The sequence below is a fragment of the Somniosus microcephalus genome, chromosome 1, assembly GCF_052327205.1.
Source record: "Somniosus microcephalus isolate GS21.2 chromosome 1, FLI_Smic_1.0, whole genome shotgun sequence".
Classification (NCBI taxonomy): domain Eukaryota; kingdom Metazoa; phylum Chordata; class Chondrichthyes; order Squaliformes; family Somniosidae; genus Somniosus; species Somniosus microcephalus.
In genome coordinates, this window is record NC_140987.1 from 22,012,305 (window position 1) to 22,039,922 (window position 27,618).

At 44.0% G+C, this 27,618-nt stretch overlaps 1 protein-coding gene across 1 annotated transcript in view; it reads left to right on the plus strand.

Moving 5' to 3' along the window:
- The window catches only part of rgs12b (regulator of G protein signaling 12b), a 335,452-nt gene that overhangs the window by 64,856 nt on the left and 242,978 nt on the right, over positions 1 to 27,618 (plus strand). The window contains exon 3 of the mRNA XM_085975353.1: positions 8,691 to 8,810. Coding sequence (XP_085831479.1) covers positions 8,691 to 8,810 — 120 coding nt within the window. The remainder of the gene's footprint in view (positions 1 to 8,690; positions 8,811 to 27,618) is intronic.

Genomic DNA, 27,618 nt, shown 5'->3' on the forward strand with positions numbered 1-27,618 from the left:
AAAGCAGCCCGTTTAATTGGCACACCATCGACCACCTTAAACATTCACTCCCTCCACCACCGGCGCACCGTGGCTGCAGTGTGGACCATCTACAAGATGCACTGCAGCAATTCGCCAAGGCTTCTTCGGCAACACCTCCCAAACCCGCGACCTCAACCACCTAGAAGGACAAGGGCAGCAGGCGCATGGGAACACCACCACCTCCAAGTTCCCCTCCAAGTCACACACCATCCTGACGTGGAAGTATATCGCCGTTCCTTCATCGTCGCTGGATCAAAATCCTGGAACTCCCTCTCTAACAGCACTGTGGGAGTACCTTTACCACACGGACTGCAGCGGTTCAAGAAGGTGGCTCGCCACCACCTTCTCAAGGGCAACTAGGGATGGGCAGTAAATGCTGGCCTTGACAGCGACGCCCACATCCCATGAACGAATAAAACCCCCCTACCAGTTTGGAAGCTCTATCATCAGAAGGACTGCAGCAGTTCAGAGAAGACGCACTATCAACTTTTCAAGGCAATTGGGGATGAACCATATATGTGGTCTTTGCAGCATCACTCGCAAATGAAAAAAGAATCTTGTTTCAAATTTGTGGGTATATTTTCTTCCTGATTCTAATGCACCCCAGTGTAGTGTGGGAATGGTTATGAGGTATGGGCAGGGTCACAGTACAGTGTTGAATGACTTGGATTTATATAGCGCCTTTCACGTCCACCGGATGTTCCAAAGCGCTTTACAGCCAATGAAGTACTTTTTTTTTGAAGTGTAGTCACTGTTGTAATGTAGGAAATGCGGCAGCCAATTTGCACACAGCAAGGTCCCATAAACAGCAATGTGATAAATACCAGATTATCTGTTTTTTTGTTATGTTGATTGAGGGATAAATATTGGCCAGGACACCAGGGATAACACTCCTGCTCTTCTTTGAAATAGTACCATGGGATCTTTTACATCCACCTGAGAGAGTAGACAGGGCCTCGGTTTAATGTCTCATCCGAAAGACGGCACCTCCGACAGTGCAGCACTCCTCAGTACTGCACTGGAGTGTCAGCCTAGATTTTTGTGCTCAAGTCTCTGGAGTGTGACTTGAACCCACAACCTCCTGACTCAGAGGCGAGAGTGCTGCCCACTGAGCCACGGCTGACACAGTGTTGGGTTGAAGCTTTACCAGATATGCAATGCCTGGCCTGGGAGAGCTTAATGCCAACACTGGATGCCCAAAATGGAAACTAATTCCATTCCTTAGCACTGACAACAGTCAACCTGGACAAGTATTAAAAAAAGACAATTAAAAAAAAAAAAAGAAACACAAATGAACACTACAGTCACTAATTAGCACTTATGTAAACTTAGCCATACAACCTTATCATTACACTACAATACATTTTGTAACAATTGAATGCATATGCAAATAGATACTATTCTATTGAACCCCACCCTGTTGTGATTGTGCTTAATTGACGTTTTCAGAGCTCAGTGCCAACTAATAACAGAAGTTTTGGCCCGTAATTTGCAGCCAGCGGCGAAGCAAAGATGTTCGCCGCTGGGCCTGAAGTGAGTTTCCCACAAAGATCTGGCGATCTCTGTGGCGAGAAGTTCGGCTTTTCCGACGTGTACTTCAAATCAACGTAGTATAGTTGGAATCCCATATTCCGGGCTGCCGTGATGTCAACAAGTTGTCTCAGAAGCCAATCACAATGCAGAATTCTCACAGACCGAGACCTAGGAAGTGAGTGAATTCCTTTGATTCTAACTTTTAAAAAAGAGAGAAAATCAAAAATTGGGGCTCTCACATGGGGAAAAGGCAAACCTGAAATAAAGATATACAAACTTTTTTTAAAAAGTTTAAAAAATTTCTTTTTTTATTAAAATGAATACATTTGACACTCCACAAAATTTAAATTAGTTTTTCAGGACCGTAACATTTGTTTAACAGTAGTTGTTACTCAGATCGCCGGTAAAAACCCAGTTACACCTCATTTGAATGGGTCTGACTTTTTATGGGGTTTCTAACAGTGATATTTATTCGGAACAGGGGAAGTTTTCATCAGATCAGTGATTTCACTGATTGCCGGCCCTGTGGGTGAGGTCCACAGCGCAGCCTGTGGAGGAGCAGTGAATGACAGACTGTAAATTCAGGATTTCTGCTTTAGGCTGCGCATAAATCCTGACGTTGCAATCAGTTTCAAAGGCGAAATGATGCGAACGCTGCCAGTTCGCCGTCATCAGGACTGCAAGTTCTAGGCCAAAAATGTTTAAGATGGTTTCTAGTTAAATATGGTTATAAGAAGTATATTCTGGTAACTATCCATTCCTGATCCCATTGGAGCAAAACCTCACTATGGTCTCTTGAGGGCACGAGTCTGCACAAAATGTTTGCTACAAGCTGCCTGTAACGAGCATTTTAAAGCATAAAACATGGTTAATTATTAGTGACCCTACATGTGGAAGTACAGAACTGGAAAAGACTGCAGTTCATCTGCCCAGTCCCAAAAGGCGTGGTTATCCCAAAGGAACCTGTGGACGGTTGGCTAGAGTTATACCGCCCGCAAATGACTTTGCACCTCATGCCTAAATGCAACTTGGGTAACGTCACACCAAACTGAATATATGGCTTGCATCGATGTGAAGCCATATCCTGCTTTGAATTGATGCAAACTCTATAGTGTTGCTAATCTATGAGAATCCCTTTATGTATCGAGGATTATGTGCTAATTTACGAGAATACTATCCCCTTCATTAAAGCAGCTTGAGAGAATGCATATTTACAGAGATTTACTAATAACATCCTCACCATTCAAACATGATTCTACTGAAATAGTAAATATCTTTGAACATTAATGACAGCAAATAATGGAAACAAGTATTACCATTATGTGGCTACGCCACTAGATGGCACCAATATGAACAGTGGCATTAACTTAGTGAATTCAAACATTTTTGTAATGTTGCTTTACAAAATTGTGTAAAAAGTTTTCTAGTTTTTGGTAAGAAGATAGAAGAGCTTGTTAAAGTACTTCTAAGATCCTAGTGTAAGAGAGTTATAATGAGCATCTTTGTATTCCAACGCTATAACAGTTACGTTTTCTAACATATTTTACCTAAACCTGAAATCAGTTATAGAATAGAATAGAATATTACATCACAGAAGGAGGCCATTTGGCCCATCGTCCCTGTGCCAGCTCTTTGAAAGAGCTAGCCAATTAGTCCCACTCCACTCTGCTCTTTCCCCCATAGCCCTGCAAATTTTTCCCCTTCAAGTATTTGTCCAATTTCCCTTTTGAAAGTTACTATTGAATCTGCTTCAACCACCCTTTCAGGCAACGCATTCCAGATCACAACAACTCGCTGCTACAAAAACCTTTCTCCTTCTCTCCCCTCTGGTTCTTTTGCCGATTATCTTAAATCTGTGTCCTCTCGTTACCGACCCTTCTGCACTGGTAACAGTTTCTTCTTATTTACTCTATCCAAATGATATAGGCCAGACCAGGTACGTCATAGAGTTATACAGCACAGAATGAGGCCCTTCGTCCCATCGTGTCTGCGCCGGCCATCAAGCCCTGTCTATTCTAATCCCATTTTCCAGCACTTGGTCCGTAGCCTTGTATGCTATGGCGTTTCAAGTGCTCATCCAAATGCTTCTTGAATGTTGTGAGGGTTCCTGCCTCTACCACTCTTTCAGGCAGTGAGTTCCAGATTCCAACCACCCTCTGGGTGAAAAAGTTTTTCCTCAAATCCCCTCTAAACCTCCTGCCCCTTACCTTGAAACTATGCCCCCTTGTTATTGACCCCTCTACTAAGGGGAAAAGTTCCTTTCTATCTACCCTATCTATGCCCCTCATAATTTTGTACACCTCAATCAGGTCCCCCCTCAGCCTTCTCTGCTCTTAGGAAAATAAACCCCAGCCTGTCCAGCCTCTCTTCATAGCTGAAGTGCTCCAGCCCAGTTAACATCCTGGTGAATCTCCTCTGCACCCTCTCCAATGCAATCACATCCTTCCTATAGTGTGGCGACCAGAACTGCACACAGTATTCCAGCTGTGGCCTAACTAGCGTTTTGTACAGCTCCATCATAACCTCCCTGCTCTTATATTCTATGCCTCGGCTAATGAAGGCAAGTATCCCATATGCCTTTTTAACCACCTTATCTACCTGTTCTGTTGCCTTCAGGGATCTATGTACATGCACACCAAGGTCCCTCTGATCCTCTGTCCTTCCTAGGGTCCTACCAGTCATTGTGTATTCCCTTGCCTTGTTAGTCCTCCCAAAATGCATCACCTCACGCTTTTCAGGGTTAAATTCCATTTGCCACTGTTCTGCCCATCTAACCGTCTATATCGCCCTGTAGCCTGAGGCTTCCCTCCTCGCTATTTACCACTCCACCAATTTTCGTGTCATCTGCGAACTTACTGATCATACCTCCTACATTCATATCTAAATCATTAATGTACACTACAAACAGCAAAGGACCCAGCACCGATCCCTGCGGTACACCACTGGACACAGGCTTCCAGTCACAAAAACAACCTTCGACCATCACCCTCTGCCTCCTGCCACTAAGCCAATTTTGGATCCCATGGGCTCTTACCTTCTTGACCATTCTCCCATGTGGGGCTTCGTCAAAAGCATTACTGAAGTCCATGTCAACCACATCAACTGCACTACCCTCATCCACACACCTAGTCACACCCTCGAAAAATTCAATCAAATTGGTCAGACATGATCTCCCCCTGACAAAGCCATGCTGACTATCCTTGATTAATCCTTGCCTCTCCAAGTGGAGACTAATTCTGTCCCTCAGAATTTTTTCCAATAATTTCCCTACCACTGATGTTAGGCTCACTGGCCTGTACTTCCCTGGTTTATCCCTACTACCCTTCTTGAATAATGGTACTACGTTAGCTTTTCTCCTGTCCTCTGGCACCTCCCCTGTGGCCAGAGAGGTTCTGAAAATTTGTGTCAGAGCCCCTGCAATCTCCTCCCTTGCCTCACACAGCAGCCTGGGATACATCTTGTCTGGGCCTGGGGATTTATCCACTTTTAAGCCCGCTAAAACTGCTGGTACCTCCTCCCTCTCGATACTAATTTGTTCAAGTATTTCATAATCCCCCTGCCTGATTTCTATGCCTACATCGCCCTTCTCCATAGTGAACACAGATGCAAGGACAGCAGGTTACATAGAATTACACAGAGTTACAGCACAGAAAGAGGCCATTCGGCCCAACTAGGGATGGTGAGCCGCCGCCTTGAAATGCTGAACTCCGTGTGGTGAAAGTACTCCCACAGTGCTGTTAGGGAGGGAGTTCCAGGATTGTGACCCAGCGACGATGAAGAAATGACGATATATTTCCAAGTCAGAATGGTGTGTAACTTGGAGGGGAAGTTGGAGGTGGTGGTGTTTCCATGCGCCTGCTGCCCTTGTCCTTCTAGGTGGTAGAGATCGCGGGGTTTGGGAGGAGTTGTTGAAGAAGCCTTGGCGTGTTGCTGCAGTGCATCTTGTAGATGGTACACACTGCAGCCACGGTACGCCGGTGGTGGATGCAGTGAATGTTTAAGGTGGTGGGATGGGGCGCTTATCAAGTGGGCTGCTTTGTCCTGGATGGTGTCGAGCTTCTTGAGTGTTGTTGGTGCTGCACTCATCCAGGTAAGTGGAGAGTATTCCATCACACTCCTGACTTGTACCTTGTAGATGGTGGAAAGACTTTGGGGAGTCAGGAGCTGAGACACTTGCCGCAGAATACCCAGCCTCTGACCTGCTCTTGTAGCCACAATATTTATGTGGCTGGTCCAGTATAGTTTCTGGTCAATGGTAACCCCCCAGGATGTTGATGGTGGGGGATTTGGTGATGGTAATCCCAGTGAATGTAATGGAGAGGTGGCTAGACTCTCTCTCTAGATGGTCATTGCCTGGCACTTGGGTGATGCAAATGTTACTTGCCGATTTGGCGATGTGAATTGTTGACTTATTATACTCTTGTTTGCTTCTGTTTGTGTTGCTCTGAAAATGTATTAACAATTTAGGTGTGGTGACAAGTTGAGAGAAATTTTATTAAATCTGTTTGACATCTAGCTAGTTGCTTTGGGCATTTTATAACACTTTTGGTTTGCTTAAAACTTCATTCTACAGATGTCATTGTAATAAAACAATAAAATGTATTTGTTCGTATTTTTTTAGCTCGGAGGTGGGCGTTGGTTGTCATGTATAAAGTAGAAGCTGGGATTTGTTCACCAAATCATGCTGTCCAAGAACAATTTGACCAGAAAGTTGTAGCATGTAAAAATAAATACCCATTTTTCATGCAATAGAATAAGCCTTTTTTGCTAGTCTTTCCATATATCATTCCCAATGATGACAGTGGGCAGACAATTTGCTGTATTCTCTCCTGATTTGGCCTCTGAGCTGGATGCCATGAAGTGAGTAAGAATGGCAGGATTTGACTTGCCCTTTGTTTTTCCCCTGTCTGTGTTTGTCCAGAAGTTTTAGATAAGATTAAAAATTTGCTGCATGGGGAGCAGCAAGTATGAACCTGCACCTTAGCATTCAGTAGCACAGCACATCACCACCACGTCAGTACAGAATAACTTAAGCAGAGCATTTCAAATATAAGTTTTTTTTAAAAACATTTTCTGTAGTATAATGTAAATAAAACAATGTTCAGTACAAGCTGGTTCTTTTCCTGGGAATTAGTCTAGTGTCCCTCCTTTGCACCCTTTCCAAAGCCTCAGTATTACCCACTAACTGAGGCCTGACCAATGACTTGTACAAGGACAAAATAGTAGGCTTATGCATAAAAAGTTTAACACAAAGAGCAGGAGAAACATTTTTTTAATTTATTCGGGATGTGGACTTTGCTGTAAAATGGATATTCTGTTTTAGTGATGTTGGTTGAGGGATAAATGTTGGCCAGTCAGTGGGAGAACTCACCCGCACTTCTTCGAAATAATGCCATAGAATCTTTTATGTCTACCTGAGAAGTTGGTCACACCGCAGGTAAAGGCTGCACAGGCAAGAAGGGAATGGGTGACCACCAGGCAGAGTAGTAGGCGCAGGCAGGTAGTGCAGGGGTCCCCTGTGGCCATCCCCCTCTCAAACAGATACACCGCTTTGGATAGTGTTGGGGGAGATGGCTTATCAGGGGAAGGCAGCAGCAACCAACTTCCTGGCACCATGGGTGGTTCTGCTGCACAGGACGGGAGGAAAAAGAGCGGGAAAGCTATAGTGATGGGGAATTCTATTGTAAGGGGAATAGATAGGTGTTTCTGCGGCCGCAAACGAGACTCCAGGATGGTATGTTGCCTCCCTGGTGCAAGGGTCAAGGATGTCTCGGAGCGGCTGCAGGGCATTCTGGAGGGGGAGGGTGAACAGCCAGTTGTCATGGTGCATATAGGTGCCAATGATATAGGTAAAAAACGGGGTGAGGTCTTAAAAGCTGAATATAGGGAGTTAGGAGGTAAATTAAAAAATAGGACCTCAAAGGTAGTAATCTCAGGATTGCTACCAGTGCCACGTGCTAGTCAGAGTAGAAATAGAAGGATATTTCAGGTGAATACGTGGCTAGAGGAATGCTGCAAGAGGGAGGGATTCAAATTCCTGGGACATTGGAACCGGTTCTGGGAGAGGTGGGACCAGTACAAACTGGACGGTTTGCACCTGGGTGGGGCGGGACCGGGACTGATTTCCTCGGGGGAGTGTTTGCTAGTGCTGTTGGGGAGGGTTTAAACTAAAATGGCAGGGGGTTGGGAACCTGTGCAGGGAGACAGAGGAAAGGGAAGCAAGGATAGAAGCAAAAGACAGGAAAGAGAAAAGCAAAAGTGGCAGTCAGAGAAATCAAGGGTGTAAATCAAACATGGCCACAGTAATTAATAATTCTAAAAGGTCTAAGAGTGTTAAAAAAACAAGCATGAAAGCTTTGTGTCTTAATGCGAGGACTGGACAGACTAGATGCAGGAAGGATGTTGCCGATGGTCGGGGAGTCCAGAACCAGGGGTCACAGTCTTAAGGATAAGGGGTAGGCCATTTAGGACAGAAATGAGGAGGAATTTCTTCACCCAGAGAGTGGCGAACCTGTGGAATTCTCTACCACAGAAGGCAGTAGAGGCCAATTCATTAAATATATTCAAGAAGGAGTTAGATATATTTCTTAAGGCTAAAGGGATCAAGGGGTATGGGGAGAAGGCAGGGACAGGATACTGAATTTGGATGATCAGCCATGATTGCATTGAATGGCGGAGCAGGCTCGAGGGGCCGAATGGCCTACTCCTGCTCCTATCCTCTATGTTTCTAAGTGTACAGATCCTCAGTTTAACGTCTCATCTGAAAGACGGTACCCCCCCGTGTCAGCTGAGATTACGTGCTCAAACCTCTGGAGTGGAACTTGAACCTATGACCTTTTGACTCAGAGCTGAGAGCGCTACCCACTGAGGCCAGACTGACACTTACCAGGAACCTTGTCAGGAAAGGAAACCTTGTCTAGTTTTTCCTCTCCCAAACCTGGAATGTCTCAGCCACCTTTTAGACTGAGATTGTGTAACTTAGGACAAATCAGGATTAAATTTGCGTATTCCTGGTCTGTTTAGCTTAGTACCACACATGCAATACATTTATCCACTATGCTATTATGGAAGCTTTCTTTCCAATTTTACAAATTACAGTATGATACTGATTATATATATTTTGTTTCATTTTTCAGGGTGCAAAGTTTTATGGAATTTCAGTCGGATTCCCACAAGCTCCCCAACGTTCTTCTGTTAGGCGATCATATGGAAGATCAAAACGTTTCAGTATAACCCGGTCCTTGGATGACTTGGAGGTAAGTTTAAAAATTCTGTGGTCCAATGCAAGAACTCTGTTGCTCAATGCAGATATGAAATAGTTTGACAATAGCGTGGATTTTAACTCCCGGACAAATAGCTGGGGGAGACACCGAACTCCCGCCCGGGAGTCTCGGCCGATTTTAATGGCTGGGCATCGTAAATATCCAGCCGGCTAGCTGCCAGCCTGAAGAGGTGGCTGGCTGACTGCCTCCAGGCAAAGATCAGGCAGGCTGGAGGCCACCTATCGGTCAATGGGCTCCGCGGGTGGGGAGGGAGGGGAGCATGGCAGTCGCTGTGGCCACTAGACTGTTCAGATTGCCTCGGGGTCCAATCTGAGCGATAGGTCCCTGATGTAAGAAAACTACTAGGTACTTGGAAATAACAACAGAAAATGCTGGAAAAACTCAGCAGGTCAGGCAACATCCGTGGAGAGAAATTTGAGTTGACGTTTCGGGTCGAACCCTTCTTCAAAACTGGAAAGAGAAGAAAATAGATGGAAGGCAGGGCTGCGATCGGACAAAAGAAGTGAAAGAGACAACAGAAGTGAAAGAGACAACAGAAGTAGAAGAGACAATAAAAGGTGTTTGAAGCCAGACGAGATGGTAATAGGCTGAGATTAGGTGTGAAGTGTACTGGCAGGGCAAGAGATAGCTGCCAGGTGGGAGAGTGAAACAAAAGGAAAAGGGGGGGGGGGGGGGGAAAGGAGTGGAAAAATTACAGGTAAAAAATTAATGGGGGCCGAGGTTATGATCTGAAATTGTTGAACTCGATATTGAGTCCGGAAGGCTGCAAAGTGATTTCCGATTAGGCACTTTGCAGCCTTCCGGACTCAATATCGAGTTCAACAATTTCAGATCATAACCTCGGCCCCCATTAATTTTTTACCTGTAATTTTTCCACTCCTTTCCCCCCCCCCCCCCCCCCCCCCACCTTTCCTTTTGTTTCACTCTCCCACCTGGCAGCTATCTCTTGCCCTGCCAGTACACTTCACACCTAATCTCAGCCTATTACCATCTCGTCTGGCTTCGAACACCTTTTATTGTCTCTTCTACTTCTGTTGTCTCTTTCACTTCTTTTGTCCGATCGCAGCCCTGCCTTCCATCTATTTTCTTTTCTTTCCAGTTTTGAAGAAGGGTTCGACCCGAAACGTCAACTCAAATTTCTCTCCACGGATGTTGCCTGACCTGCTGAGTTTTTCCAGCATTTTCTGTTGTTATTTCGGATTTCCAACATCTGCAGTATTTTGCTATCGGACTAGGTACTTGGTCTAAGTATTAAATAAGGCTTTAATCAGCTGTTTTTCAACATGGAGATCTAGTTGTGTCCTTCACTAGTTCCTGTTAAAGAATGTCCTGAGCAAGCTGGGCCCATGCCCGAGTATTTATACTCTCCCTGGACAGCGCCACTAGCAGGCCACCCAGTATCATTTCATAAGTCATTTCCACATGCATGACAAGATTCATGTCAGTCCCCAATTAGTTTATATATAATCGCTGCACGGTGGTATTGGAGCAGGAAAAGCCCCGTTTGATTTTAACTCCCGTTCTGCCTGGTGTGTGCTGGGCACGGTGGATTATCCCTCCTATCGTGTACTACAGCCACTAACGCTGCCTTATTTAGACCACAAGGACCCTTCGTTGATGTTTATCAGCAAAATATTGGCAGTATTACAATTTAGACAATTGGAAACAAAAAAGAATGTAGCTGAAACAAACTGACAATATTTACAAATTAATTAGTCTTTCTGTGTGCCGTTGTGAGTATCTCACCGTTGAAAAATTAGCTTATTTGGCCAATCTCTTGCCTATCTTGACATAGTTTCTCAAGATACCTCTTTCTGCCAATTACAATTTGCCTTTTTATTACTGGTTTGCATTCAGGTGAGGAGGTAAATAAAGAAAATACTCCAGTTTGGGATTGGATTTTGTTTTTTGATGTGGTAGGGCAAGCTGCTTAATAATCTGTCAAAAATCCCATTTGCCTGACATTTTCAGTTTAGCCCCAGATGTGTGGTAAACATGAAAGACCAAAAGCAGCGGTTTTATTTATTTATATGAGGTTAGTTGCTCACAAATGTGCTTATTATTGGCAGTTGAGTGTGTAGTCTAATTATTGAAAATGCCCTCCTGTGAAACTGCTGAAATTCCATTCTTTGGTTCCATGGTTTTAAATCTTCCTATTGTTGCACTGAAAAGCTGAATAAATCTATTTAGCGGATATAAAATAACAATGTGTCAAGCACTGCTTGGATTTGTTTTGTATTTGTTTTTTGATTTCCACCTGCAATTTAAAAAAAATGTGCTAACGACAACTGAAGTGTTTGTGAGGTTCCTGTTGTACTCTGCGGTAATAATACTGATCAACTGAAAGTGAACAGGCAAAAGAAACTATTCATTTCTGAAGATAACAACATTTAATGTTTGATCATTTTTTTTTGCAAGTAGTCTTAAGACTTCCCAACAAGTTACAAAATTATGAAGCTGCAGTCAAGCGAATGGAGCAACTAAGAACATAAGAAATAGGAGCAGGAGTAGGCCATTCGACCCTTCAAGCCTGCTCCGCCATTCAGTAAGATCATGACTGATCTTCTACCTCAACTCCGCCTTCCCACACTATCCCCATATCCCTTGATTCCCCTATCGATCTCAGCCTGGAATATACTCAACAATTGAGCACCCACAGCACTTTGGGATAGAGAATTCCAAAGATTCACATCCCTTTGTATGAAGAAATTTCTTCTTATCTCAGTCCTAAATGGCTGACTTCTTATTCTGAGACTAAACTACATATTCAAAAATAAAGGACTCAACAAATGTTATAAATCACACATGCTTTGGTTTAAAACATAAGAACCTTTCTGTGTTCTTTAGCCTTTACAACTTATCATCGCTATTGATTTTACAGAAGCATGTAGAAGTGTAACTGCTGTGGGTTTTTAAACAGATAATGTGCCTGATAACGTTGACACTAGGCAATTTCTCTGTATATGAGTAGATTTGGTTGTAAGCTTTGGCAGTTGAAAAGCCTTGTGTCGCACTGTTTTTCCTGATTAATGTGGAATGATGTGACTCATTTAGAATTAGTTAAACTGTTTAAAAACTGCAGTATACTGCATTTGGATTTCCAAAAGGCATTTGATAAAGTGCCACATAAAAGATTATTACCAAGATTAGGGCTCATGGGGTTGGGGGTAATATAGTAGCATGAATAGAGGATTGGTTAACGGACAAAAAGCAGAGAGTAGGGATAAACGGATCTTTTTCAGGTTGGCAGGCTGTAACTAGTGGGGTGCCGCGAGGATCAGTGTTGGGGCCTCAGCTATTTACAATCTATATTAATGACCTAGATGAAGGGACCGAGTGTAATGTATCCAAGTTTGCTGATGATACAAAGCTAGGTGGGACAGTAAGCTGTGAGGAGAAAACAGAGTCTGCAAAGGGATATAGATAGACTAAGGTGAGTGGGCAGTAAGGTGGCAGATGGAGTATAATGTAGGGAAATATGAGGTTATTCACCTTTGGTAGGAAGAATAGAAAAACAGAATCTTTTTTAAATGGTGAGAAACTTTCAAATGTTGGTGTTGAGAGAGATTTGGGTGTCCTCGTGCAAGAAACACAGAAAGTTAACATGCAGGTACAGCAAGCAATAAGGAAGGCAAATGGCATGTTGACCTTTATTGCAAGGGGGTTGGAGTATAAGAGTAAGGAAGTCTTGCTACAATTGTACAGGGCCTTGGTGAGACCACACCCGGAGTACTGTGCACAGTTTTGGCTTCCTTATCTAAGGAAGGATATACTTGCCTTGGAGGCAGTGCAACAAAGGTTCACTAGATTGATTCCTGGGATGAGAGGGCTGTCCTATGATGAGAGATTGTGTAGAATGGGCCGATACTCTCTGGAGTTTAGAAGAATGAGAGGTGATCTCATTGAAACATACAAGATTCTGAAAGGGATTGACAGGGTAGATGCTGAGAGGTTGTTTCCCCTGGCTGGAGAGTCTAGAACTAGGGGGCATAGTCTCAGGATAAGCGGTAGGCCATTTAAGACTGAGATGAGGAGGTATTTCTTCACTCAGAGGGTTGTGAATCTTTGGCATTCTCTGCCCCAGAGGGCTGTGGATGCTGAGTCTTTTAGTATATTCAAGGCTGAGATTGATAGATTTTTGGACTCGAGGGGAATCAAGGGATATGGGGATCGGGCGGGAAAGTGGAGTTGAGGCCGATGATCGGCCATGATCTTACTGAATGGCGGAGCAGGCTCGAGGGGCCGTATGGCCGACTCCTGACCTTACTTCTTATGTTCTTATGTTTAAATCTGCATGTTCTACTATTTCTTGTAAAGCCACTGATTTTTTGAGCTGCTACTCAAGTGGAAAATGTGGTTAATGGACCATCAATCCCCTTTAACAAATGGAATGGGCTTCCAGATAGTGGTGGAGGAAAAGAACCTGGAATCATTTAAGAAATAATGGGCTGCTACAATGAAGGGACTTTAGGAACTTTCCAGATGCATGAATTAAGATGGCCTTCCTCATCTGTAATTATATTGTGCGCAATACCTGTCAGAAATAATAAGCAATTGTAAAACTGATCACTTAGAGATTTTGCGCATGTTGCTAGGAAAAGCTCCTTATTGATGAGCACTGTCTTAAATAGTTAATTTTTGGCATCTTCTGACAGTATTCTCTTCAGAACATGTTATTCTATCCAGGAATGTGCTAAGATAATCATGATTCAAATAAAGTTGTATGTGCCCTCTTTGAAGTATTCAGGTTTTAATTGATTTATAAGATGGAATTGAAAAATTGGTAACATTGATTATTTTTTTATTCATTCATGGGATGTGGGCGTCGCTGGCAAGTCCAGCATTTATTGCCTATCCCTAGTTGCCCTTGAGAAGGTGGTGGTGAGCCATCGCCTTGAACTGCTGCAGTCCGTGTGGTGGACATATAAATTGGCCAAAAAAAGCAGCAAACCTGAGGATTGGGAGCAGTTTAGGATTCAGCAAAGGAGGACAAAGGGATTAATTCAGAGGGGGAAAATAGATTATGAAAGTAAGCTTGCAGGGAACATAAAAACTGACTGTAAAAGCTTTTATAGATATGTGAAGAGAAAAAGATTGGTGAAGTCAAGCGTAGGTCCCTTACAGTCAGAATCAGGGGAATTTATAATGGGGAACAAAGAAATGGCAGACCAATTAAATACATATTTTGGTTCTGTCTTCACAAAGGAGGACACAAATAACCTCCCAGAGATGTCAGGGAACATAGGGACTAATGAGAGGGAGGAACTGAAATAAATCAGTATTTGTAGGGAAATGGTGTTGGGGAAGTTGACAGGATTGAAGGCCGATAAATCCCCAGGGCCTGATAATCTACATCCTAGGGTACTTAAGGAAGTGGCCCTGGAGATAGTAGATTCATTGCTGGTCATCTTCCAGAACTCAATAGACTCTGGAACAGTACCCATGGATTGGAGGGTAGCTAATGTTACCCCACTATTCAATAAAGGTGGTAGAGAAAAAGCGGGGAATTATAGACCGGTAAGCCTGACATCGGTAGTGGGAAAATGCTAGAATCCATTATAAAAGATGTAATAGCAGAGCACTTGGAAAGCAGTGACAGGATCGGACAAAGTCAACATGGATTTACAAAAGGTAAATCGTGCTTGACTAATCTACTGGAATTTTTTGAGGATGTAACTGGTAAAATAGATAAGGGAGAACCAGTGAATGTGGTGTATTTGGACTTTCAGAAGGCTTTCGATAAGGTCCCGCATAAGAGATTAACGTGCAAAATTAAGGCACATGGGATTGGGGGCAAGGTATTGACTTGGCTAGAGAACTGGTTGGCAGATAGAAAGCAAAGAGTTGGAATAAACGGGTCATTTTCCGAGTGGCAGGCAGTGACTAGTGGGGTACCGCAAGGATCGGTCCTAGGACCCCAGCTGTTCACAATATATATTAATGATCTGGACGAGGGAATTGGATGTAGTATCTCCAAATTTGCAGACGACACAAAGCTGAGTGGGAGGGTATGCTGTGAGGAGGATGTCGTGAAACTCCAATACGATTTGGACAGGTTGGGTGATTGGGCAGAAACATGGCAAATGCACTATAATGTGGATAAATGTGAGGTTATCCACTTTGGTGGCAAAAACAGGAAGGCAGATTATTATTTGAATGGCAATAGATTGGGAGAAGGGTAAGTGCAAAGAGACCTGGGTATTCTTGTGCACCAGTCGCTGAAGGTAAGCATGCAGGTGCAGCAGGCGGTTAATAAGGCAAATGGTATATTGGCCTTCGTAGCAAGAGGGTTTGAGTACAGGAACAAGGATGTCTTGCTGCAGTTGTACAGGGCCTTGGTGAGACCGCACCTTGAGTATTGTGTGCAATTTTGGTCGTCTTATCTGAGGAAGGATGTTCTTGCCATGGAAGGAGTGCAGCGCAGATTCACCAGGCTGATAACTGGGATGGCAGGAATGACGTATGAGTAGAGATTGTGTCGATTGGGCTTATACTCACTGGAGTTTAGAAGATTGAGAGGGGATCTCATCGAAACCTATAAAATTCTGACAGGCCTGGACAGACTAGATGCAGGAAGGATGTTCCCGATGGCCGGGGAGTCCAGAACCAGGGGTCATAGTCTAAGGATAAAGGGTAAGGCGTTTAGGACTGAGATGAGGAGGAATTTCTTCACCCAGAGTGTGGTGAACCTGTGGAATTCTCTGCCACAGAGGGCGGTGGAGGCCAGTTCATTAAATATATTCAAGAAGGAGTTGGATATATTTCTTAAGGCTAAAGGGATCAAGGGATATGGGGAGAAGGCAGGGACAGGGTACTGAATTTGGATGATCAGCCATGATCTCATTGAATGGCGGAGCAGGCTCGAGGGGCCGAATGGCCTACTCCTGCTCCTATCTTCTATGTGAAGGTACTCCCACAGTGCTGTTAAGGAGGGAGTTCCAGGATTTTGACCCAGCGACGCTGAAGGAACGGCAATATACTTCCAAGTCAGGATGGTGTGTGACTTGGAGGGGAACTTGGAGGTGGTGGTGTTCCTATATGCCTGCTGCCCTTGTCCTTCTAGGTGGTAGCGGTCGCGGGTTTGGGAGGTGCTGCCGAAGAAGCCTTGGCGAGTTGCTGCAGTGCTTCTTGTAGATGGTGCACACTGCAGCCATGGTACGCCGGTGGTGGAGTGAATGAATGTTTAAGGTGGTGGGTGGGGTGCCAATTAAGCAGGCTGCTTTGTCCTGGATGGTGTCGAGCTTCTTGAGTGTTGTTGGTGCTGCACTCATCCAGGCAAGTGGAGAGTATTCCATCACACTCCTTACTTGTGCCTTGTAGATGATGGACAGGCTTTGGGGAGTCAGGAGGTGAGACACTCGCTGCAGAATACCTAGCCTCTAACCTGCTCTTGTTGCCACAGTATTTATGTGGCTGGTCGAGTTAAGTTTCTTGTCAATGGTGACCCCCAGGATATTGATGGTGGGAGATTCTGCGATGGTAATGCCGTTGAATGTCAAGGGGCGGTGGTTAGACGCTCGCTTGTTGGAGATAGTCATTGCCTGGCACTTGTGTGGCACGAATGTTATCTGCAAGTTATCAGCCCAAACCTGAAAGTCGTCCAGGTCTTGTTGCATGCGGGCATGGACTGCTTCATTATCTGAGGAATTGCAAATGGCACTGAACACTGCAGTCATCAGAGAACATCCCCATTTCTGACCTTATGTTGGAGGGTAGGTCATTGATGAAGCAGCTGAAGATGGTTGGGCCTAGGACTGAGGAACTCTTGGTGCAATGTCCTGGGGCTGTGATGATTGACCTCCAACCACCACAACCATCTTCCTTTGTGCTAGGTATGACTCCAGCCAGTGGAGCACTTTCCCCCTGATTCCCATTGACTTCAGTTTTATTAGGGCTCCTTGATGCCACACTCGGTCAAATGCTGCCTTAATGTCAAGGGCAGTCTCTTTCACCTCACCTCTGGATTCAGCTCTTTTGTCCATGTTTGGACCAAGGCTTTAATGATTTCTGGAGCCAAGTGGTCTTGGCAGAACCCAAACTGGGCATCAGTAAGCAAGTTATTGGTGAGCAAGTGCCGCTTGATAGCACTGTCGACGACACCTTTCATCAGTTTGCTGATGATTGCGAGTAGACTGATGGGGCAGTAATTGGCCGGATTGGAATTGTCCTACTTTTTGTGGACAGGACATACCTGGGCAGTTTTCCACATTGTCGGATAGATGCCAGTGTTGTAGCTGTACTGGAACAGCTTGGCTAGAGACGCGGCTAGTTTTGGAGCACAAGTCTTCAGCACAACAGCCGGGATGGTGTCGGAGTCATAGCCTTTGCTGTATCCAGTGCGCTCAGCTGTTTCTTGATATCACGTGGAGTGAATCGAATTGGCCGAAGACTGGCTACTGTGATGGTGAGGACCTCAGGAGGAGGCCGATATGGATCATCCACTCGGCACTTCTGGCTGAAGATGGTTGCAAAGGCTTCAGCCTTGTCTTTTGCACTCACGTGCTGAGCTCCACCATCATTTGAGGATGGGGATATTCATGGAGCCTCCTCCTCCTCCCGTTAGTTGTTTAATGGTCCACCACCATTCACGACTGGATGTGGCAGGACTGCAGAGCTTTGATCTGATCTGTTGATTGTGGGATCGGTTAGCCCTGTCTATAGCATGTTGTTTCCGCTTTTTAGCATGCATGTAGTCCTGTGTTGCAACTTCCCCAAGTTGGCACCTCATTCTTGGGTACACCTGGTGCTGCTCCTGGCATGCTCTTCTACACTCCTTATTGAACCAGGGTTAGTCCCCTGGCTTGATGGTAATGGTAGAGTGAGGGATAGGCTGGGCCATGAGGTTACAGATTGTGGTGGAATACAATTCTGCCCACAGTGCCGCATGGATGCCCAGTTCTGAGCTGCTCGATCTGTTCTGAATCTGTCCCATTTAGCACGGTGGTAGTGCCACACAACACGATGGAGGGTGTTCTCATTGTGAAGACAGGACTTCGTCTCCACAATGACTGTGTGGTGGTCACTGCTACCAATGCTGTCATGGACAGATGCATCTGTGGCAGGTCGATTGGTGAGGCCAAGTAGGTTTTTCCCTCGTGTTGCTTCTCTCACAGGCCCAGACTGGCAGCTATGTCCTTCAAGACTTGGCCAGTAGTGGTGCTGACGAGCCACTCTTGGTGATGGACATTGAAGTCCCCCACCCAGAGTACATTCTGTGCCCTTGCTACTCTCAGTGCTTCCTCCAAGTGGTGTTCAACATGGAGGAATACTGATTCATCAGCTAAGGGAGGGCGGTAGGTGGTAATCAGCAGGAGGTTTCCTTGCCCATGCCCATGCTTGACCTGAAGCCATGAGACTTCATGGGGTCCGGAGTCACCGTTGAGGACTCACAGGGCCACTCCTTCCCGACAGTATACCACTGTGCCGCCACCCCAGGGATGGTGATGGAGGAGTTTGGGACATTGGCTGAAAGGTATGGTCCTGTGAGTATGATTATGTCAGGCTGTTGCTTGACTAGTCTGTGCGACAGCTCTCCCAATTTTGGCACAAGTCCCCAGATGTTGGTGAGGAGGACTTTGCAGTGTTGACTGGGCTGGGTGTGCCGTTGCCGTGTCCGAGGTCGATGCCAGGTGCTCCATCCGGTTTTATTCTTATTATTGTTTCTTGTAGCGGTTTTATACAACTGAGTGGCTCGCTAGGCCATTTCGGAGGGCATTGCTGTGGGTCTGGAGTCACATATAGGCCAGACCAGGTAAGGACAGCAGATTGCCTTAGTGAACCAGATGGGTTTTTATGACAATCCAGTAGTTTCATGGTTACCATTGTTGAAATGGATTTTTTGGTCCTCAATCTGGTTCAGTACAAACACTGAGTCGGAATACTGGTTTAGTTCAACAGTTGTTTTATTCTGTTGTCCCGGGAGACTTACTCTGATACAGCACCGTTCTGACTCCAGCAGAGTCTCGACAGGTTCCACCAGAGCAAGCAATCTTTCATACAGTGGGTCACATTATTATACTTTACTTTTGAAAAGACATTAACACATCGTACATTCTACACCAATCCCGAGCGAGGCACGTACACAGTTTAAAGTGATTTCCTGGCCTGGCAGTTTGAAATAAAGAAGTCACAGTTCACTGAATGGTTTATAATATAGAAAATATGCAGGTAATGGTTTCACGATCACCTAATCAGTATGGTAATGCATTTTCTGATCGCCTATTGTCTGTATATCCTCTGCACTCCGCCCTACACTGTTTCCACCAGCAAGGTGTGACGTTGTGGGTGCCAGCCATATTAGCAGCCACAGATCAGTTTAGCTTTTCCCGAGTTAACATGATCATCTCTTACAATATGCAAGTGACTCAGCGATGTCGACATTGCACCACCATTTTAGGCTAACAGGATCCTCCATTTTAGATTGACAGGGTCCTTGGCCATGCGAAGCGAGTTGTTACCCTATTTTTGCATTCTATATCCTCACCATTACTGATGCTAGCTTTTTATTCCCGATTTATTTAATTAACTAAATTTAAATTCCCCAGCTGCCGTGGCAGGTATTGAACTCATGTCTCTGGATCATTAGTCCAGGCCTCTGGTTACTAGTCCAGTAACATAACCACTATGCTACCGTTCCCGATGTTTAATAAAAATAATTTAAGTATTCTATGTACTTCAATATAAAACATCACACCTGTAACTGAAATGATTGACCCTCAAGCAGATCACGAACTTAAATCCTAGTTTCATTAAAATTATATGTAATTTATTTTACATCTTTGTCCAAAAGAGCAACTCTGTAAAGTGAATGACCCAGTGCTGGTATCCTCTTGAGGTACCAACCCTGCTTAAATGAGGGGGGGCTTCCTCGGGTGCCCTTGGCAAAAACTGGGTTATATTAGAAAAATAAATGTTATTATTAATAGTGCCAGAGCACCAGGTGGACCATTGTGGAGCGATTGTGATGATTGTGCTCTGGACTGTCAGTTCTTTGCACTGGACTAAGTTTTATCAGGAAACATGCAAAACTGCTTTAAAATCATCCCTCGCTAGATAAACATCACTCAAATATGTACTGCAGTCTTCTTGCACTCTCTTCCTCCCCATTGGCTTAATACATACCACTACTTGGCCAATTTGAAATAGTTTTGTTAATGATACAGGGGATTACTGTTCCAGTCTGAGAAGGATATTAACAGTATCACAAAATAAGTACTAATGAGGAGGCTCATTTGGCCCATTCTGGCTCATTCTTCATAAAATCCCGGCAATCTCTATCATGGCACTCAGTTGTTCCTTAAATGATTCTGGGGTTTTCACCTCCGCTACCCTGAAGTCAATCTTAAACCCTTGATATTGGTGTACTAGTCACTCATTGACACATCTAAGTAACAAAGCAAAAAACGGCAATTGCTGGAAAATTGAAATAAAAAGGGAAAATGCTGGAAACATTCTGGAGGCCAAATGACCTTCCTCATTTGTACTTATTTTGTGATATTGTTAATATTCTTCCCAGTCTTGGAACAGTAATCCCCAGGTGTCAGTTTTGCATATTTCATGATAAAACCTAGTCAGCATCTGTGGCGAGAACAGTCTTGTTAAGTTTCAGCTGTTAACCCTTCGCCAGAAATGGAAATATTAAAGATCAACAGATTTAAAAAGGAAGGGGGAGGAAAAGGAAAACCAGACACACACACACACAAGGGAGGAAGTAGAATGCCCTGATGGTGGAGTTTCTTGGGGGAGGGTAAGGCGAGTTTGTGCCTGTGTGGAAACCCTCCATCGGATCACCATGCTATCGGTGAAGTCTACCTCTGATCGTTGACCTGCCTTTTTCTACTCAGTCTGCTAAATTCTGTCCCACTTTGCCAGCCCTCCTCATTTCCATTTCAGTCCTGCCGTAACCCTACCTACCACCTTAGCTATTCACTATCTTCTTCATTCATTTTATTATGCTTCTTCCTATCATCTCATGTTAATATCACTTAAGCCATTGAATATATTTACTTTTTAAGCATTTTACTTTCTCTGTTTTTCCCCTTTCCTCCCTCTTCTCTTTGTTCTGTTTCTTTTTAAATGCTGTTAATTTTTAATTTCTTTTCAGTTATGATGGAGGGTTACACCTGAAACATTAATTTGGCTGTTACATTTTACTGAATTGTTGAAATCTTAGAGGGACAATAAAATGCATTATTAGAGAGATTTCTGTATCGGCCTCTATTCAGGCGTTTGGTTCAATATTGCCTTATGATCTGTTGCTTTTTTTAAGAAGGATATCGGAAGGTTGTGGGTTCAATTCCCACTCCAGAGACCTGAGCACAAAAATCTAGGCTGATGCTCCCAGTGCAGTGCTGAGGGAGTGCTGCACTGTCGGAGATGCCGTCTTTCAGATGAGACGTTAAACCGAGACCCCGTCTGCTCTCTCAGGTGGATGTAAAAGATCCCATGGCACTATTTCGAAGAAGAGCAGGGGAGTTATCCCTGGTGTCCTAGCCAATATTTATCCCTCAATCAATATCACAAGAACAGATGATCTGGTCATTATCACATTGCTGTTTGTGGGAGCTTGCCGAGAGCTAATTGGCTGCCCCGTTTCCTAAATTACAACAGTGACTACACTTCAAAAGTACTTCATTGGCTGTAAAGCACTTTGGGACGTCCTGAGGTTGGGAAAAGTGCTATAGAAATGCAAGTCTTTCTTTTCTTGTTTTATATAAGTTTGACCTGGCTAAATACTAATTGGACTAGTAAGGGGAGCAATATTTGAGTGAATACCGCAATCGATGAGTGTTTAATGTTATTAATTGTTTCAAATTAATACCAGAGCACTTTATTTTACTGATAAGCTACTAAATTAAGTCTGGTAGGACATTGTTAAAACAGCTTGTTTGATTTTCCTCCCCCACCTCATGTCAGGCTCGTGTTGCAATCAGAGATTTAAAAATTCCCGAGTGACAGGATATTTTTCTCTGTTAAAGGTTTTCTTTTACTGAGCATGCTTGTGCAATGTTGTTGTGCAGCCTGAGGGCATTTAACATGCTGAGGCAGTGGGCAGCTGGAGAAATAGCGTTTCGTCTGGAAAGAGAGAGAACACTGAAGGGAAGAACCAGGGGTATGATGGTACTGTATCAAACAGAAGTATTTTTTCACCTAACATCTTAGGAAAGTCATGCATTGGTATTAGCCAGTATTCTTCTAAAGTTCATGTGCTATAATCTGTGCCAAGGACATTTTTGGAAAACATCACAGTACATGGAGCATACTTTCATAGACAATCGGGTAAGTAAAAGCATTGTGCTTTGCTTGATCTGGTGCTTGGCATAAAGGATATATTCTGATGTAATTATTTTAATTCCTAAAAAGATTTGTAATGCTAGTTAGAGTTGTAAGCTTAAAAGTTGTAAATTAAGCAAAATTAACTAATGCTTATATAATACTTTGTGATTATTTGTCATTACAACTATTGTAAGTAACAGCAAGCAAAAAGACCCAGAGTATGAGATGCTCAGTTTAAAAATTAATGTTGTTGGTTTGGCCAGCCAGTATGAAGCACTAATTTATGATTGGTCTTGATCAGTTTTACTATGACTGTATTTCTGAGTATATAAAAACTTAAGAATTGGGTAAGCACAGAGAGAAATGATATTTGCCGTCGAACAACTTGGAAAAAAAAATAATTTTCCGCTTACTTAATATAAACTGTTAACAAACGCAATTTTTTTGGTTCAACAAAAATATGGGATTTATTTGCATGAGTTAGCAGTTTATATTGACTATTAATTACAGCAGCATTTGTAGTGTTTTAACCAGACAGCAGGGGGTAGTAATGCTTCTCTGTATGACCATCTGTAAAAAAAGGTTCACCACTTTATTATCCCTCAGTCATTATCGAATTAAGTTTTCTACTTGGAGATCAACGTTATGACCAGTGTCCCTTCTAAGCTGCATACGGGCACGCAGCAATCTTTAAGGTACCGCGCAGGCCGCTCACAAGCTCTCAAATACCGCGGCGTGGTCGTGCAAAAAAATTAAAAGTTACCGTGGATAGAAAAAACTGGCTGCGTACAACAATAAATTTTTAGAGGGAACATTGTTTGTGAGCATTTGTGTATATTATCTTAAGATTGAAGTTAAATCAGTTTGTTTTTTTCAGTTCTATAACTGATATGAAGTACATATAAACGTTGTTATAACACTACCAAAGATGGCTGGCATAGTTTACCTTTTATTGCTCTTGCTATCTGCCATCAACAAGTACAGTGTAGGGAACATATGGGCAGACTCGTTTTGCTTTTCCCCATATTGTGCGCCCAGTGAATACTGCTAATGAATGTTATTTGTTGCGGCTTCCTGCTGTTATATAAGATGTGGCGGTCCAGACATTAAAGTAGTGTCTGGGTCAAGTCTGGTTCTGCTAGCAGCAGGATTATTTTCCATTGCTATATGTTCACTCCTGTTAAATATGGTTTGTGCAGTGTCTTGCACTATAAATTGGCTTGAGTGTAAGCACATTCCCTTTTTAATGAGGCATTTTCTCCCCACCACCTTTCTTGTTTGGACATGGCAAGTGCAAAATATTTGCTGCTGCTGCTCTGATTGGCGGAAGGAGCTGTACGGAACTTGGCTGAGGTGACTCTTGATTTTCCTTCCCCCTCTGTAGGAAAAAGTCTGCCCATCATTCATTGCCTCTCCACGGTGTTATAGCTGAGACCAGGTGGAGGATTGCATGACGCAGCACATTGTTTATTGAAGATGCTGCAACCTGCATCATTTGATGTGTTGCTAAAATTATATCCAGCTCAGCTCTCTGCTAAAGTTGAGGTAATCGGAGATTACAGTTGATTTTGTTACTCTTGCACTTTGGATGCATAAACTATTCACATTTTAAAACCCATAGTTTTGTATGATGAACTGTATCAAAAACAGCACTGTTTTACTAGGCAAACTAATAGGACTAAAGGTGGACAAGTCCCCTGGACCTGATGGCCTGCATCCTAGAGTCTTAAAAGAGGTGGCAGCAGAGATAGTGGCTGTAATTTACCAAAATTCTCTGGATTCTGGAGAGGTCCCAATGGACTGGAAAACTGCAAATATAACGCCCCTATTTAAGAAAGGAGGGAGACAAAAAGCAGGCAACTATCGACCAGTTAGCCTAACATCTGTCATTGGGAAAATGCTGGAGTCCATCATTAAGGAAGTGATAGCAGGACATTTAGAAAATCATAATATAGTCAAGCAGAGTCAGTATGGTTTTATGAAAGGGAAATCATGTTTGACAGAGTTGCTGGAGTTCTTTGAGGATGTAACTAGCAGTGTGGATAAAGGGGAACCAGTAGATGTGTATTTGGATTTCCAGAAGGCATTCGATAAGGTGCCACATAAAAGGTTACTACACAAGATAAGAGCTCACGGGGTTGGGGGTAATATATTAGCATGGATAGAGGATTGGCTAACTAACAGAAAACAGAGTCGGGATAAATGGGTCATTTTCAGGTTGGCAAACTAACTAGTGGGGTGCCACAGGGACCAGTGCTGGGGCCTCAACTATTTACAAACTATATTAATGACTTGGATGAAGGGACCGAGTGTAATGTAGCCAAATTTGCTGATGATACAAAGATAGGCGGGAAAGCAAATTGTGTGGAGGACGCAAAGAATCTTCAAAGGGATATAGATGGGCTAAGTGAGTGGGCAAAAATCTGGCAGATGGAGTTTAATGTGGGAAAATGTGAGGTTATCCACTTTGGTAGGAAAAATAAAAAAGCAAATTATTCTTTAAATGGGGAGAGATTACAAAATGCTGAGGTACAGAGGGATCTGGGGTCCTTGTACATGAATCACAAAAAGTTAGCATGCAGGTACAGCAAGTAATTAGGAAGGCAAATGGAATGTTGGCCTTTATTGCAAAGGGAATGGAGTATAAAAGTAGGGAAGTCCTGTTACAACTGTACAGGGCGCTGGTGAGACCACACCTGGAGTACTGCGTACAGTTTTGGTCTCTTTATTTAAGGAAGGATATACTTGGATTGGAGGCAGTAAAGAGAAGGTTCACGAGGTTGATTCTGGAGATGAAGGGGTTGTCTTATGAAGAAAGGTTGAGCAGGTTGGGCCTGTACTCATTGGAGTTTAGAAGAATGAGAGGTGATCTTATTGAAAAATATAAGATTCTGAAGGGGCTCGACAGGGTAGTTGCAGAGAGGATGTTTCCCCTCATGGGGGAATCTAGAACTGAGGGGCATAATGTTAGAATAAGGGGGCACCCTTTTAAATCGGAAATGAGGAGGAATTTCTCCTCTCAGAGGGTCGTGAACCTTTGGAATTCTCTTCCCCAGAGAGCTGTGGAGGCTGGGTCATTGAATATATTTAAGGTGGAGATAGACAGATTTTTGAACGATAAGGGAGTCGAGGGTTATGGTGATCGGGCAGGGAAGTGGAGTTGAGGCCAAGATCAGATCAGCCATGATCTTATTGAATGGCGGAGCAGGCTCAAGGGGCCAAATGACCTACTCCTGCTCCTACGTCTTATGTCTTATGTAGTGCTTCCTGCATTGTTGTGAAATTTCAGATTATGGTCTCAAAGCAATTAGAAGACTGTGGGAGAGGAAGATGCGCACAAACATGTTGGCCTAAGACTCGCTGGAAATTGAGCCTTGGGCCTTATCTAGAGTACAATAGCAAGGAAGTATAAGCATACAAAAGCAAAACCTTTATAAATCACTTGTTATGCCTCAACTGGAGTATTGCGTTCAAATCTGGGCGACACACTTTAGGAAGGATGTTAAGGCCTCAGAGAGGATGCAGAAGAGATTTACTAGAATGGTACCAGGGATGCGAGACTTCAGTTAATTGGAGAGACTAGAGAAGAAGGGGCTGGTGTCCTTAGAGCAGAGAAGGTTAAGGGAAGATTTAATAGAGTTGTTCAAAATCATGAAGGGTTATGACAGAGTAAATAAGGAGAAACTGTTTCCAGTGGCAGAAGGATCAGTAACTAGAGGCCACAGATTTATGATAATTGGCAACAGAACCAACAAGAACTTGTATTTATATAGCACCTTTAACGTAGTAAAACAACCCAAGGCGCTTCACCGGAGCATTATAAGACAAAAAAAGTTGACACCTAGCCACATAAGGATATATTAGGGCAAATCATAAAATGGTTTCAGCACGGAAGAAGGCCATTTGGCCCACTGAGCCCGTGCCGGCTCTCTGCAAGAGCACGACAGCTAGTCCCACTGCCCCGCCTTTCCCTGTAGCCCTGCAAATGTTTTTTCTTCAGGCACTTATCCAACTCCCTTTTGAAAGCCGTGATTGAGTCTGCCTCCACCAACCTTTCGTGCATTGCATTCCAGATCATAACCACTCGCTGCGTAAAAAAGTTTCTCCTCATGTCGCCGTTGGTTTTTCTGCCAATCACCTTAAATCTGTGTCCTCTGGTTCTCAGCCCTTCTGCCAATGGGAACAGTTTCTCTCTATCTACTCCGTCCAGACCCCTCATGATTTTGAACACCTCTATCAAATCTCCTCTCAATCTTCTCTGCTCTAAGGAGAACAACCCCAGCTTCTCCAGTCTGTCCACGTAACTGAAGTCCCTCATCCCTGGAATCATTCTCGTAAATCTTTTCTGCACCCTCTCTAAGGCCGTCACATCCTTCCTAAAGTGCGGTGCCCAGAATTGGACACAGTACTCCAGTTAAGGCCAAACCTGTGTTTTATACAGGTTCATCATAATTTCCACGCTTTTGTACTCTATGGGCTGGATTTTCATTGAGGAGTCGGGTAGGAGGCAGGACTACAACTTTTGGGGTTGTAGTCCCGCCTCCATCAAGTTCTAGCCAACCTATGCGATTTTGACTTGATTGACCTTGTTGAGCCCGCCCAGCGGGCTCAGCAGGCCAATTAAGGGCCACCCGGCAACAGGTGACGTCACAGATTGATATTTCATCTGTCAAGACCTTTTGACAGATGAAATATCAGCGTTTCACAGCTATTTGAAGCTGTCAAACACTGACAATCTGTACTCCAGGTTAATTCCTTCCTCTCAGGATGATTTAGAGATCTCCCCGGAACAGAAAGCAGAGGCTGCAGATTTTGACAGCTGGCGGCCATTCTGCTTTCTGTGTCGGTGAGATGAGGGAATGAGGGACTCCCGAGACCTGAAGGAAGGAAGGCTGTAAAGGTTAGTAGAACTTCTTTAAACACTTTACACAGACCAAACACACTTACCTCTGCACTCATGCACCCATCACTCTCCTGAACACCGGACATCTCGACCCCTCCAAGCCCTTCATCCCGACGGCCCGCCTCGCTAACTTGGCGTGGTTTGCAGCCGTCGGGAATCCCACATTTCAACAATAAAAATAGGGATTAGGCTAAAAACTGCCTGTTAACAGGCAGTTAATTGGCACTAATCCCCTTCCCGCCTCGGGGAGGCGGGTCCCAGTGCAGGGTGGGTACCCGCCTCCTTTGAAACTGGCATGGAGGCGGGATGGGGTCGGGATCCCCGATTTCGGGATTTTAAACCCCCACACGCCTCCAATCCCGACTCCACGGCCCAATGAAAATCCAGCCCTATGCCTCTATTCATGAAGCCTGCCCATGTCCTCTTGAAGTCTATCACTATCCTCCTTACTGTTCATCATACTTCCAAGTTTTGTGTCATCTGCAGATTTAGAAATTGTGCCCTGTACAACCACATCCAAGTCATTAATATATATCAAGAAAAGCAGTGGTCCTAGAACCGATCCCTGGGGAACACCACTGTATACCTTCCTCGAGTCTGAAA